Consider the following 14787-nt stretch of genomic DNA (forward strand, 5'->3'; position numbering starts at 1 on the left):
GATATGCCTTCTTCATCAAGGATCGCTTTAAGTGAGTTCGCTGTGGCGTCCATTGTCGGATGGGTGTAACTGAGCTCGTGTACGGTGAGTTGATTTTGCGGCGGCGCAGCAATGTCGCCGTGGTAAAAGAGAAGCTGCACTGGTGCCTCAGCGCAAAAACAGCCAGGGGGCTTCGCAGCGAAGAGTTCCTCCTCGTCCTTGCTGCCCTTGTACGACGCCAAATACGTCGTCTGGGTTTCCAGCGGCCCCTTTGCAGGATCCTTCAGCCCAAATGTCATTCGTTCCTCCTGCCAGTTCCCAAGCAGCGTGGCACAGTGGTAGTCCGACTTGTGCCCACTAGGGCCAATGAGACGAATGCGCATACGAGGGTTCAGTGGCATCTTGGCTTCACATGTGTGTGTCTCTGTGCGTCTCTGTGCGTGTGTGGTGTGTGCAAATGCGCACAGCAGACAAAACACTCTTCTTCCTTCTTTTCACTGCTGTTTTTATTTATTTTTTTGCTAATCATCTATCGAAATCCATGTTGCAACGTCGAAACAATAAGTGATATAAGGGTGCAACCATTTACGTTAACCATATCAATATGCAGTGGTCGTATTCTAGGTTTGTTTTTCGTAGCTTTGTTGTTGCCTTTTCCAAGTCCTCTATTTTGGTCAGGCCCATCCTTTTTCTGACTCACTCCCATAAGTATGTCTTCAGGTTACTCTTTCATCCGTCCTATTTGCTTCCTTTTATTGCATCGCTTCGTTCTGTTATGTTCGCGCCGCTAAGCCGCAGTCGCTTAAAGCATCCGAACGCTAACGCGGACGTACCCAACTACCTCGTCCGCTCTATCAACAGCGTTTATACGGTACCACCCATCAAGCAGCTTGAGGAATCTCAAGGAGCGTAGATCTACTCGGCACTCACCCAATATGGCAGTGTGGACCCAGAAACGTTCCTCATCGTCCTTCCACGTAGAAGATGACGGTATATTTGTGTCGGCTACGGTATGCCATAGCGTTAGGCGCAATTCTCGCAAACAAAATAAACCATTGGATGCGTTGTCTTCTAATGGAAAAAGCGTAGATGTTTCGTGGTGGGTGGCGTTTCTGCTATCAACAGCATGTCGAAGGAAAACAGCCTCTCTAGGAAGAGATAGGACGGATTCATAATCATATTGTGGGCTCTGAGACTCAGGGATTATCAAGGTGCGGTCGTACTTCCCACGCACGGCGGCCTCTACAAACCAGTCTGGCACAATTCCCTTGGATGCAGCCCGAGAATCTATCCCATTAAAGACATCCTCAACAACAAAAAACGTTGTGGGGGCTTTAAATACACGATGTTTGCTGTCAACAAGGACAAGACGTCCATCAGACGTGACGGCAGAGCGTACACCATTTTCTAATTGATCCACAGCGGCAACAAGTGGCCGCAACGTGGTACCCTCTTGACTTATTGTTACCATCGGTAACTCCTTTCCAGCACGTATCGATACATGCATACGAAATCGTCCTTGGGTCGTTTTCGTCAATGCCCGATCCACGTAGGGGGCTGCCATTGCAGTGGTGTTAGCACAACGGGCAGCCTTCTCATCTCCAGAGCCATCAACTAAATTGGAAGCCATCAACGAACCCATTTTCGGAGTAGATGTGTGCTGATCTCTATTCAAAGCAGCTTCTTTTACCATTACATTTCTCGGAGTTTGGGCGGCTGAGGAGTCAGAAAAACATTTCCCATGAACATACCTCAACTCGGGCGAAGCACCACTACAACCACCAGCACCAGTACCATTCTGTTTATCATCAGCAGTGTTCACTTTCACCCTGGGTGGTAAGTCCCCCGTAGATGATGACGATGTGGGAGATGATAGAGAAGCAGAAGAAGAAGAGAAACTCCGTCCAGCTACATTGCGCTGCCATTTGCGTGAATACCTCATCGTAGACTTAGTGGCGTTGGTGTTATGTTGACTTTCAATAAAGCCATTACGTTTTTTGGTATTTGAGAGTAGCATGCCTTTCCCAGCTTCCTCCAAGCCTGAAACAGATTGATTAGCATCTCTTTCCTTGGTGGGTAACTCATCCAGAAACCCATCTTCCGACACGGGTGATTTGCCTCTCCGAATACTCACGCGTAAATGGGCCTGCGTGGGATCTTCACCAGTGATAGGGTCATGGAGAGCAATATCCCTAAATTGATTGTGTAGACCAACGATGCACATTCCAAGCAGGGTCTCTTCCACAAGCACCCTCTGCGCTGAAGCGGGCACAGGCAACAATATTTCACCAGGAGGATTTGGTACCGGTGCAGAACGCACCCGGTAAAAAGATATGACCATTCGACTTCTGTCTTCGCTAAATGAACGCACTGAAAAACCTATCACGATGTGATGTTCGGCTCCGCGAACAAGAGGGACACGGTGAACATAGGATGAATAAGACTCTACAGGCTCATCAGTCTTAACATCCTTCGAGAGTCGAATGCCCACACGCATCTCCTCCATACCAAGTGTTACTTGTCCTGAGGAAAAGGCAATCCGAGAGAGGTCTACCTCTACATATATATCCCCATTTTGGAATGCTCCTGGTGACTGAAATGGTAATCTAAAAGCACGTCTTCCAGTTGGAACATCACATAATGTCCCTGGCTTCTCTCCACCTGCATCAACCTCAGGATCAGCGTCATTACCCAATTCATCGGTCTCACTCACCACAGTCTCAACACTTGCCGAACTCACGGAACTTTCAGATGGGTCATGTGGAATAACGAGACCGTCGTCAAGCTGCACAACGCCAGTAAGTGGGGAGCTGTAGCCCGAAGGGTCCCCAAGCATGCTGAGCAGTGGTTGAGAAGAGAAAACATTTGATGAAGAGATCAGATCATCAATACCCGTAGAATGCGATAGCACTCTCGCCATTTTGTCACGTAGACTAATACCCCTTTGAAGCAACTCACCTATGACAGCATCTTGATTAGTTATTACCGATGTGACGGTGGGATGAAATACGGATGGTGACTGATGAGGAGCATCTCCAGCAGTAGGTACTGGATCCTCATGCGACATTGGTAATTTTGATACTTCCATTTTCGTAATATCACTGCCCTGATGAACACGCTGTTGTGCCTCTTGTTTTTGCCGCGATTGCTGTTTGTGGGACTCAGCAGCTGCACCAGTGTCCGGTGAGACTAGTGGCAAAAGCTGTGCAGACTGCAGCTCCTGTTCACTATATCCCCTATCCTGTACCATTCCGGGACTTTCCATTTTCTCTTCTCTAGCTCTTTGGTCATAGCATGCCTTGTGAGTGCCGCGGAATGCCTGACGTTCGGGTAGCAGGGGAACACGTGCAAAGAAGTTCACAGTAAATGTCATTCTCAACCTTCCCACTTCCACTGAACTCAAACTCAGATTTTTTTCGTCGTCTTTTATAGTTGACAAAATTAACGCTTCATCACTCATAATGGCAAACCATCCAGAAACAGGAGAAGAGGGCTTGAGAGTGTCCAAGGCAATGATGCTTTTTCCTACAGAAATGGATCGATGCCGCCCACTATAACTACTAGGAACAAATACAGAAAACTGAACACCTCTATGCTTGGAATGGCTCATGTGAGAGAGATACTCCCTGAATTGCGGTTCATATGTTTTTAGGGGGTAGACAAGCGACACCGCACCACGTGACTTTCCGGGAGTTGCCGGCACACAATGACATGTGGGATGCTGCTCACCCCAAAACAAGGGACTCACCGCACAGTGATCGATGGGTATGGGATATGGGCGTGAGCCTGCGGATAAAACATCTGACGAAGCGCCCGTACTCACCAACTCATCCTTCAGGAGCAGTTTCTCTATTCGAATACGAAGCTCGCCGCGTGTTGGTCCCTCCAATCCAGGGGGTAAAGGTGACCCATACAACAGCCTCATTTCTCTCTCTTGACGGCGTTCTCCCTCACTGTTTTTTTTTTGCTTTTGTCTTCTGTTTCTTCCTCCCACTCCTTCAATTTTAGATATTTCCTTTTGTCTGTGTTTATTGTTGCAGCTCCCTCACTATTCCCCGCAGTTCTGCGTATCGCTCGGGAGAAGACTTCTGATGGGAGTAGGGAGCTCTCGCTCCGGCGTCTTACAGAGGCTGAGCGGTAAAACACTCCAAAGCAATTCGCTGCTTACCCCACCCTACGAGCTCCGCAGAAACCCACAACTGAGCCACCCCACGGAAGGTATGAAAAAAAAAAAAAAAAAAGGGAAACCCTACACAGAGGCATAGCGTTTCAAAAAAGAAAATGAGTAAAGGAAATAACAAAGAAAGACAAAACAAGAGTACATAAGTCTCACGCAGACACATATATTTAAGACCTCTCTGCCCCTCATTAAAGTGTTTGACACGCCGTTCGGTGTGTGCGGCTCCTACATGACGATAAAACCCCGCAGCAGACCCGAAGACGCTGTCCACCTCAAAAAATACCACGTTAAAAAAAAAGACTAATAATAAGAATAATACATGTCTTTCTCACTGAAGACCCAAGAACTCCCCATCGCAGCACTTTCTCCAACCTTACAGAGCTTACCTAGTCAACACGGGGGCTTGTTCTTGCCTTGCTGGTTTTCGTAAGGAACAAAAATGAGCCACCAGTCTTGGTGTGGGTCCCATCGTACACATCTGGCTGAAACGCAAAAAAAATTACGACAATAAGTCAAAAGAAATTATGTTGGTTTTGATCATCTTTTCACATTTATCATGCGTGATTCCTTTTAGTGTGGCGCTTCCGTAGGTGGCGAGTCAAAGCTCACTTCGCTGACAGCCACGTCACCTGTTCGGGCATTATATGCCTCCACCACACACTGATATCGCCGAGACGACAGAATCAACCCGGGTTGCATGATAAGCACAAACGTGCTCGGAGTTATTTGATATGTTGCAATACGACGCTGCAAGTATAGCGCATCAAGGGGTAGAATAACAGAAGAGTTCCCCTCTCTATTGGTCATTTCCAGTGAATCCGCGCATGGTCCAAGATCCACAAGCCACCAAAACAGTCCGATTGAGTTTCTGGAGTGCATACACCCAACGATAACGATTTCCTCATGGAGACAGATGTATTTTGGTGCACGCAAGGATACAAGAAGTCCACCTCTCCTGGGGTTCCCCATGGGCACAGAGAGGGGTCCTGTAGAGGAGCAGTACGTCACTTCCTCAATGAGAAGCAGTGCCGCATCTGCCTCAACCCTTTCTGTGTTTTTCTCATTGCATGTGAAGAACATCCCACATTGGTTTTCTTTCAATAAGGATAAAGATTCCTTTGTTGGCTTTTTGTAACCGTTCTGCTCTAACTGATTGGCATCAGAGAGCCGCGACCACAGCTCACACACGAGAATCCTGAGGCAGTCACACCGTGCATTCCGCAATGATGAAGGAAGCTCGATCCATTTCTTATTCATGGCTGCAAAGCTCAGCACCAGCTGAGATTTCCAAATCTTCACAGCCGCTGCCGCAAAGTACACCAGCTCAGAGCGCGACATGAAAGATGAAGGCAATTTATCCATCATGTTCAGCCCTCCGGCATCACGCCCACGTCGAACATTTTCAACATACCTAAAGACGTAGGTGAGGGCAAATACACCTACTGTTGAGGCAACACCGCTTTCCAGAGTGTAACTATCCTGTGGAAGTGGCGATAAGCGACTCCTTAGATGCGGCCAAGAACCCACGCGCTCCCGCAGACGCGCCAAGGCGGCTCGAAGTTGGGGGTTCATGGACTTCAATTCCACACTGTACGATGAGACGTGAGTTACCTCCGCATCTACCGGACTTCCATCTCCCCTCAACAGAAGTGGAACCACATCTCTGTCTTTTTCCTCCGTGATCACCGCGTTATCAACGTGGCATAACGAGGGCTGCTGTGCCTTAGTGTCTTCCAGAAGTGAGGAGTTTGAAGTGGAAACACGTACCATAGCAGGTAGGGTGTTATCGCCTTTCGCCTGACTTTTGCGTGAAATAAGCTGGAGAATTATTTGAGATGCATCAGCTTGCCGTTGAAGAAGGGAATCCCAACTATTCCCACCTCGGGAAAGCAACATGGGGCAAAGATGCCCTTGTCCTTTTGGTGGCACGTGATAAACAAGAAACTCAGGACTGACACACTCTTCATCACTTTCAGAGCGGTGCAAAATGTTTTTGTGTTGCGTCTTTAACGACGTTATGACCACTTCACGAGTGAGTTCACAAAGGTCATTCATGTTGTACAGCGGCACCTGTCGATAAACCGCCTTGTTTCCCCTGGGCAGGATGTAAGTTACATCCCATACTTCCTGTTGCCCCATTTACGCGCACATATCCCGGTTTCCACAACGACCTTTCTGTGTTTCTACACGCCCCAGAAAATGTGGTTGGAAAAGTAGACGCGCGCGTTTACCTGGCTTGACAGATAAATACGCAACACCTGGAAACACCACTAAGCCGCCAACGTATGATGAATGCAGGCACAGATGTGTGCGTGCAGACTTAGAAAGAGACAAATGAAGTTATATTACTGGAAGCTCTATTTCCACCCGCAGAAGAACGGCGGAGGGGTAAACTGCCTGACCTCTTAAACAAACAAAAAGAAATATACCTACGCAAAAAGACACACACACAAAAAGTCCTTCTCAAAGAATCTACTTCTTTCCTTCTGTTGTTGTCATCGCTAATGCCGAGGTATACTTCACATACTTGGCTACATAAGGCATCGCATAACTGTTTTCTTTATCGTTCTTCTCCCTCATCCTCCCTCTTCTCTTCTTGCTTTGCCCACATCCCTCCGTGTGTTGCCGCGCGTTTGCTGGACAACGCAGCAATAAGGAAAAAAATAATAATAATAATAGTAACTGGTCATCCGCCACATCACAGGCGCATAAGCCAGCAAAGATACAAAACAAAATTAGCAAATTCAAAACCAAAAGCAAACACGAGAAAAAATGGCCCATCGCTTTTTTTTTTCTTTCTTAGCCGCCGTTGAGTCGAAAAGGTGAACTCAAACCATTCCCCCAAACAGGCATGCAGATGCTATTCACAAAACAGTTGCTTCCACTCATGCGTAGATAGCTCTATTCGTATGGGTTTCTTCCAAATTGCTCACACCGCAAACGAAATGGGGCAAAACAGAAGGGATAAGAAGGGAGGAGGAGAGATGAGGAGAGATGAGGGGAAAGGAGGGGAAAGGAGGGGAAAGGAGGGGAAAGGAGGGGAAAGGAGGGGAAAGGAGGGGAAAGGAGAAGGGAAGAAAATGCGTTCATTTCCCTTTGAATCCCTCTTCATCGCTTGTATTCATGGAGAGAAATCACGCGAGAGCCTCCCCCCCCCCCTCTCCACACTCAGCCTCACTAAAAAAAAGAGGTGGTGGAAAAGAAAGCAAACAGAAAAAAAATTCAACGTCATGTGGCGTTGAAAAAAAAAAAAAAATGTCGGGGTTTATGGACCAGCTCGCCCTTCTTCTACTGGGCTAACTTCAGCGCCTTGCGCATTTTTTTCTTTTGTGTGGCTGTCGTAGTCGTGCTCTCAGTGGATTCCCCAAACAGTGGCTCATAAACTGAAAGAACATGAGGAGTTCCATCGTCCGTTGAATTGCCTTGCTCCAAATTAGGAGTTAAGCCAGAGGGCAATGCATGATCCACTGGGGTGGCGTCCAGGCTGAATACTGGGGGCACAAGATCCGGGTCTGCAGCAAGCGCATTCGGTGTGGCCTGCGGTGTGGACATGGCAGAAGCAATTGGCATCTCCCCACGCTTCTTTCGAAGCATATTCATAAGTGAAACATGGGGTAAAGTAAGTGGCACAGAGGCATGTTTCTTCCTTTTTGGCCAACTTACAACGGTGATCTTGGAGCCATCTGGCTGCTGCTGCGACTCAGAAACGAGATTATAGTACGCTGCAACACCGTGACACACGAGGCGACCGTACCCATCACGAAAATTGTACACCAATGGTTTATTCACATTTTCTTCTGCAATGAACGCGGCAAAGGCACGTTCCAAGTCATCAATCTGTCGCGTAAGAAACTCACTGCTCAGTGCATGCACCAACTCTGACCTCAAACGCAAATTCATGCCTTGAAAGCGTGCCTCTCCAGAATCGGGGTCCTTGGGCACATGAGTTGAGAATGGTCGCATGTCGACCCCACACCGTTCAAGTATACGCGTCTGGGCGTCTTCATCAAGGTCGAGCATCTTGTAGAAAAACGGCGGAAGATTTCCAAATGCAGGGCGCACAATAGGTGATGCATCGCTGTCTCCCTCTCCCTTCGCTTGACGCTCGCGGTATTTGTCCATAATTTTACGTGCATATTCATTGGCAAAGTAATCATTCAAAAGACGATTGCGTTCCTTGCGGTTGCGTGGAGCACGGATACCAGGATACTTGCGATACCTGGGTGCGTTAAGGTGCAACTTTTTCTTCTTTTCGTCCTCGAACAGGGGTCGACGAGCTTTGGGGTCCAAACAGATGGCCCTATCAATTTCAGCCCGGCGGCGCAAAAACCCCATATCCACATCGCTTGGCTCTGAGACGGCCTCGCGTGTGAGCACAAGATCGCCTCCGCTGCTGTATCCCACACTGCTGGTGTGTATCTGATGCTTTCCATGTTTGTACAGCTCATGCGGGTGAAAGTACATTTCCTGTGCATAAGTCATTGGACCATTATGAACCGTAAGACGTTCTTTTGTATGTTCTCGGAGTGCTGAGGTGGCTGAAAAGCGGTCTTCTGCGGAGTCCGTTACTTCAATGTATCGACACGACCGCTGTTTCTTCTGGTGGCGCGGTTGAATCAGCGGGACAACACTGACGCGGGCAGAATCCACGGGCAATGAGCCAAGTGAAACATCATCTCCCTGCGCGAGAGATGGCACCAACATGACACTTCTCTTCCTCGCGCTCTTGCTTGGGTGTTGACGCAAGGATACTCCGATCTTCGTGCCTCCTCCTACCTGACGTTCTCTCGCGTCCACTACGCTCTTCCATCAAGGTTTCAAGTCGCCACGCGGACAAAACAACAAAATAGCAACGAATAAATAACCAAAACGGAAAAAAAAACCCACAACAAAGAATAAGCACAAACACATCCAGCAAACGCCACACACGCACACATAATAAAAAAGCCAGTGCAAACAAAACAATAACAATAGTAATAAAACAGCAAATCAACAGGAATGTATTGCTGTTTCGCTTTCTTGCTTTAAAAATTGTTTCCTTGTTGCTGTGCTGACTCGCCCTCTGTCAACCCCTCTCTCTCTCCATCGGTGCTGAGTGGCCAGGCAGGAGGGCGTTTAAATCAGACAGGACCGTTACACGCACAACAAATTCCACATCACGCCACACCACATCACCATATACAGGCGCATACAACGGCATAATCTTTCCACCGTCACTTTATTAACTCAGTTTACCTCTCCTGTTGAGTCTACCAACTGTTTTCCGCGCAATCTCATCGCCTCCTCCCGGCGCAAATGGGCATCCACGTTCGTTGGAATGTGCAGCTGCTCGTCAAGCTTAGAGGCATGGTAGTCATGAGGTAGCTTTCGCGTAAGCGATGCGAGGGAGGTGTGGCGGTGACAGCCCATGACCGCCTCAAAGGTTTCATCGTTTACTTCAACCCCTGCGGCACACGCCTCAAGAAATGTCATCATGGCGGCATTGCGTGAGTCTGCGGCACGAATCAGCAGGTTGTACATCGTTGCGCTGGGACTCACCGAAGGATCTCCGTTGGGGTGACGCAAGACGTGTTCCAAGAAGAGAGCCATAGCGGAGGTAAAATCTCCTTGTGGTAGTGTTGCAAACATACGCATCATAATTTCCACCAACTCCGCCTTTTGTTCGCTTGTTAGTTGAAAACGCTTGCGAATAAAAACAAACACAGCCTCTGCCTGATCAATATGATGGTCCCGAGCACATCGTCGCAAGAATGAAGCCCATAACGCAAATGGAATGGCACCATCCCTCTCTGGAAGATCCATAGAGCGAAACTTCAACAATTGCATGGCACTTGGCATGGAGAGACCACTAAGAAGGTCATTAATAACACCCCAAGGTGCGGCTCTCAACAAATCTGCTCCAATAAGGCGTCGAATGTCCTTAACGACAAGCTCACTAATGCCACCATCCATTTTAATAGACTTTACTGTGACCATCAGCTTCACCAGAAGCTTCAACTGACACATCTGCACAACTTCGTCCCTGCTTGGCTCAGTGAGGCCCCCACGGTCAATAACACAAGGTGGTGCCCCATCCGCAGAAACAAAAACGACACCTCTACTGTTTGCGGTGTGAAAAAAACGCACGACTCGTTCCACATCACGGTTCGAAGAACACCACGTAAGAGCAGCATGCACGGCAGTATACGGTAGCGGGACAGACGCATTCTCACAGGTTTTCACAAGAAGATCCCACCACTGATCGACTATCTTCCCTGCCGCCTCCATAACGGCACACACAATAAATAGCATCCCCCACATGTTATCTGTGATAAATGATTCCCCCCTCGACTTCAAAGCATGACCGAAGTAATAAAACGCCACATCCGCGGCTGGACGATTTGACTGATCACGCCCTGCAATAAGCGAAATCATGATGGCAATGTAGGTATCCGCATTCGGTTCCAGGTGGTCATAATCTCGCATCACATCCAAAATTAGGCGTACATCGGCATCCGACTTGATAACAGAACTTAATAAAACCGTATTGTAAAAGTCTAGGAGGGAGCTTTCATCGCCACTCCCTTCGTGTATCCATTCCTCTTTCCACTCCAAAAGCTTTCCCTTCGTTAGCTCTATCCCCTGGGCCACCCCAACATCAGGCATGGGGTTCCTCTGCAAAAGATTTTGTAATTCATGTCGATGCGGAGAAAGCTTTGCAATCAGAACAGCATTGCGATATAAGCACTGACGATCCTCTAGGAGCGAGCCCAGTGCACTATGCAAGGAGCGGCAAGCCAACTTCACTTGTTGCCGCCGCGGATGCATCACAATACACGCCTCCGTAAAGTAGGCCCGATAGCTAAGGTTGAAGGGTGTTTTTTTGGCCACGCCTGCACGACATCGAACGGAAGCCAGTCGAAGCTTCCCACTCAAAACAGCCTTCATCACATCTAAACCAAACTGATGCGACACAAAGAAATAGAATGCAGGCGTCATTCAAGCAATTCATTCACATTGGGGCACGCCCACCCACCGCCCACTGCACCCGAAGGTTCAAAACAAAAAAAAAACAGGCAGAACAAAATACGCCTTACAGAGTGTAGCAAACTCCAACAGCAAAAACAACCACAACCAAAATCATAGAATAGATAACGCCACCACCACAAATTTCCACAAAAGGAAACACACACATATGACAACGGCAGCGACGACAGTAGCAGCAGCAGCAAAGAAGTAGGAGGAGAGATCAGATTGTAGTGGAAGATACCCGCTACCAGTTGCATCTAAGGGACAATGCATGTTCACATAGAACACGCAAATACGGAATTATAACCAAAAACGATAACATTTCTTTTGTTTCGTTTTGCTTGCTTTTGCTTCTAACGTCCAAGAAATGGCCTAAAGAGCGGTTGCCCTGTTGCCACATCTACGGTTTCTCTGAACAATCGCTCCTCTTCAAGCCTTCTACGACGAATTTGTTCATGACGTAGCAAACGATCCTCAACGAAACATGGCTTGAAAACATTCTCATTGATTTGTGTTCTACTACCTCCACTGGGTGCACAGCCTAGCGAAGACACCCCTGAGTTCCGTGCACCCTCCTCTGGTTCCTCATCCACTGCCAAACCACGAACAACCAGATTGAACATACGAACCGATGCGGGGTTGACAGCCGGGGAGAAGGTGCATTCTTCCAACTCCCTTTCCTCATGCGTTTTCAAAACATCTAAATTTTGGTTTCGCTGATTTGGCGTACGTGTTCGCAAACTACAAGAAGTAGCTGAGAGAGACTCCCCCCCTCGGTTATTTCGTCCTCTAATTTTGTTAATGCATGGCCCTGGAGTAATGGAACGTTTTTCTTCTTCGGCCTTCAGTTGTTGTTCTTTGATCCGCTTTTCTTGCATACGACGCTTCTGATCCAGCGCCTGATCGTACAGACGTTGCCCTACAGGCTCTCGAGACAAGTCCTCCCTCTGGCGGGGAAGGATTTTCGGCTTAACAATGCATTCTGCTGCTGCTGTAGCGTGGGCTTTTGACAACCGCGGAGTGTGCGCATGCAGACGGGCATATGTAGGGCCTTGGCGACGCCCTATATCCTGCGCTGCCAGCTGCCTACTTCGTGGTGCAAGAGAAGGTTTGAAAGTTGGCATGGGCTCCTCTTCGAGAAGAGTGAATTTACGGCCCTTTGAAACACTAAGACTTCGACGCTGTTCTGTTGAATTGCGCAGTGAAGCCGTCAGGGTGCTGCCTCCCGTTACAGGACGTACCTTCGGTGCACTATTTGTGCGTCTTCTGGTGGGCTTTATGGCCTCCACCTCCACCTCCACCTCCACCGCCCCCACCTCAGGGGGAGTATTCTTTTTGACTGAAAGCCTGCGTGCCTCGCTGCCACCTTCTATGTTACGCCGCAACGGAGTAGTATTATTACAACAAGGCTCTTGTTTCCGCTTAATCGCTTGCTTCTGACTACCGACCTGTAGACTTTTTGAGCTGTTCACCGATGTGTTCCTCTGATGTTCATGCTTCCCCGGATAAGCGATCTTCATCTGGGATCGTCTTGGAAACGACGACATTTCCTCACTCGCCATACAACCCGACACACGTTTCTCAAACTGTGAAATCCCACGTGCAGCAGCCACCTTCCACGTTTTCTCCATGGAGACACCTCTGGGGGAAGGCGGCTGAACAGGATCCAAGCTCTGACGACGTGCTGCTGTTTCGTTTGCCGCATTGTCTGTCCTAGCCTCAGACACATGACTCGAAGAGTCTATGTGACCATGCTTCACGCCGTACATGCTTCCGGCAGAAGATGCATAGTTAATACCGTTAGAAGTAGTAGCGACGTTGTTGTTGCCGCCGTCTCGTGAAGAAGCCCTTCGTTTTGTTGTGGACTCCTGGTTCTGTTTGCATGCTTCACTCAAGTTTAGCGACATTAGAAACGCATAAAGTGGTCGGAAGGCCCTTTCCATGTCCAGACCATGTTTAGTAATAAAGCACCGTGCCACCTCTTCCATGTCTTCGCCTGCAAATACCTCTAGTTTCTCATAGACACCTGCGGCAATTTCAATATCCACCACGCGAAGCGGACGAAGAAAGGTTGCAAGAGAAAAAACGATGCCTTTAGGCTCTAACTGAGCTGTGACAGCCTCTATCGACGGCTCACACAAGCTTCCAGTTGTAGATGGCTCAGACGCCAGAGGGTCATGATGCTCTCCTTCCGCTACCGTGTTTGTTAGATCATTCACATTAGTTGGAGGAATAGCTATTCTATGCAATTGACTTTTTTGTCGTTTTGAAACGTTTGTAAACGCCGCGGCACTCCTTCGATCTGCGTTCCTGCACAACGGGGCACCAGGCTCCGTTGATGCCGCTCCCGTATCATTAAGGTGATTTACACAGCAACAACTTGAAGCAGTAAGCTGGGCCATACACTCCACGTCATGGAAATCTGAGGCAGAACAAAAACGGCCACATTCGCGAGTAGACAACGAAGAAACCTTTCGCTGGGGTATCAAACACGACTCCTCTTCTCGAATGGCTGCCAAACGAGCCTCAACCCTCTGAATCTCGTCACTTAGATCCGAAAGAATTGTTGTGTCATGCAGCGCAGACGCGTCTGTCCTAGCAGCATTGATGTCATGATTGGTGAAGCAAGACGACGCAAAAGACGCTGGAAGTACCGGCGCTGCACGGGAAGGAGAGGGACTAAACTTCCCAGCTTCATCGCCATGCGACACCACCTCCTCAAATGTGGGCAACAGCGACGAGGATGAGATACCCCTCACAGGACATGACACAATTTCTGCAGCAGAAGCAGCGGTCGCTTCATGAACGCTCGATACGGCCCACAAGACATCTTTGCCGCCCTGCATCCTTGGCCGTCTCCCTTCTGCAAAATCCAACCACTTTCTCTCCTTCCAGCAAAGCAACCACCCCTAAGGCACAACCGATATCAGACACAACAACGTGTTCCAAACACCCGCTCATATTAAACAAAATTAAATGAACAACAACAACAAAAAGACAATACCACAACCTAATTTAACACAAACATCAACAACAATAATATTCCACATGCACACATACAACACAAAAAAGTTTTTCTCTTTTCCCATTAAACCCTCTTATATATGTAAGTACCACAATACAAAGACAAGACTCACCTCACTTACAATGACTTCAATAGCAAGGCAATACTGCCAATACCGCATGTCTCTTCTTACTTTTCTCCCTTTTCTCTCGCTCACTGGTCAAACTTCATGGCCAATTCGTTGTGGTCTCGCAGCTCGTGACAGTTACACCTGTGGAACACATCCCGCGCACACGCTGCGCCTCACCAGCGGAGGAAAGACCAAACCAGTGCAGTACCGTCGGGGCAACGTCGGCTAGAGTTGCCTCCTCAGCTATGGGACCGAAACGCACAAGCCCTCCTCGCGCATACGCCGCCATCACCAACGGGACCTTTTCCAGACCACCACCACCCGCACCAACCAGCATCAGTAGCCAGCTCTCCTTCGTCGTGCTAGAGCGTTCACTAACGGCAAGCGCAAGCTTCCCCAGAGTGCCGTCCATGATGCTGATGTCACTCATGGAAGCCATGCGTTCCTCGTCCGTTGTGGCCGGGCCACTTAGGACGTTTGCGTGCG

General features: G+C 48.6%; 7 protein-coding genes across 7 annotated transcripts, besides 7 other annotated features; all 7 read right to left on the reverse strand.

Moving 5' to 3' along the window:
• Nucleotides 1-2: 2 nt before the first annotated feature.
• TraAM80_08459 (uncharacterized protein) lies at nt 3-362 on the reverse strand (the record flags this gene model as incomplete). Its single annotated transcript, XM_029385209.1, has 1 exon — nt 3-362. A coding segment is annotated over one exon (360 nt), but the record flags the coding sequence as incomplete, so codon positions are not given.
• A 30-nt stretch (nt 363-392) lies between these two features.
• Nucleotides 393-433: a microsatellite.
• Nucleotides 434-781: 348 nt separating this feature from the next.
• TraAM80_08460 (uncharacterized protein) lies at nt 782-3904 on the reverse strand (the record flags this gene model as incomplete). Its single annotated transcript, XM_029385210.1, has 1 exon — nt 782-3904. The coding sequence occupies one exon, from the start codon at nt 3902-3904 to the stop codon at nt 782-784; it is 3123 nt and encodes a 1040-aa protein (XP_029234945.1).
• A 298-nt stretch (nt 3905-4202) lies between these two features.
• Nucleotides 4203-4220: a microsatellite.
• Nucleotides 4221-4729: 509 nt separating this feature from the next.
• Nucleotides 4730-6298, reverse strand: TraAM80_08461 (uncharacterized protein; the record flags this gene model as incomplete). Its single annotated transcript, XM_029385211.1, has 1 exon — nt 4730-6298. The coding sequence occupies one exon, from the start codon at nt 6296-6298 to the stop codon at nt 4730-4732; it is 1569 nt and encodes a 522-aa protein (XP_029234946.1).
• A 511-nt stretch (nt 6299-6809) lies between these two features.
• Nucleotides 6810-6841: a microsatellite.
• A 43-nt stretch (nt 6842-6884) lies between these two features.
• Nucleotides 6885-6920: a sequence feature (A-rich).
• A 235-nt stretch (nt 6921-7155) lies between these two features.
• Nucleotides 7156-7228: a microsatellite.
• Nucleotides 7229-7447: 219 nt separating this feature from the next.
• TraAM80_08462 (uncharacterized protein) lies at nt 7448-8863 on the reverse strand (the record flags this gene model as incomplete). Its single annotated transcript, XM_029385212.1, has 1 exon — nt 7448-8863. The coding sequence occupies one exon, from the start codon at nt 8861-8863 to the stop codon at nt 7448-7450; it is 1416 nt and encodes a 471-aa protein (XP_029234947.1).
• A 251-nt stretch (nt 8864-9114) lies between these two features.
• Nucleotides 9115-9147: a microsatellite.
• Nucleotides 9148-9294: 147 nt separating this feature from the next.
• Nucleotides 9295-9334: a microsatellite.
• Nucleotides 9335-9385: 51 nt separating this feature from the next.
• Nucleotides 9386-11137, reverse strand: TraAM80_08463 (uncharacterized protein; the record flags this gene model as incomplete). Its single annotated transcript, XM_029385213.1, has 1 exon — nt 9386-11137. The coding sequence occupies one exon, from the start codon at nt 11135-11137 to the stop codon at nt 9386-9388; it is 1752 nt and encodes a 583-aa protein (XP_029234948.1).
• A 383-nt stretch (nt 11138-11520) lies between these two features.
• Nucleotides 11521-14013, reverse strand: TraAM80_08464 (uncharacterized protein; the record flags this gene model as incomplete). Its single annotated transcript, XM_029385214.1, has 1 exon — nt 11521-14013. The coding sequence occupies one exon, from the start codon at nt 14011-14013 to the stop codon at nt 11521-11523; it is 2493 nt and encodes an 830-aa protein (XP_029234949.1).
• Nucleotides 14014-14398: 385 nt separating this feature from the next.
• TraAM80_08465 (uncharacterized protein) lies at nt 14399-14787 on the reverse strand (the record flags this gene model as incomplete). The annotated part of the gene is made up of 1 exon (XM_029385215.1): nt 14399-14787. A coding segment is annotated over one exon (389 nt), but the record flags the coding sequence as incomplete, so codon positions are not given.

This window comes from Trypanosoma rangeli, assembly GCF_003719475.1.
Source record: "Trypanosoma rangeli strain AM80 chromosome Unknown Tra_15.4_contig_00418, whole genome shotgun sequence".
NCBI lineage: Eukaryota > Euglenozoa > Kinetoplastea > Trypanosomatida > Trypanosomatidae > Trypanosoma > Trypanosoma rangeli.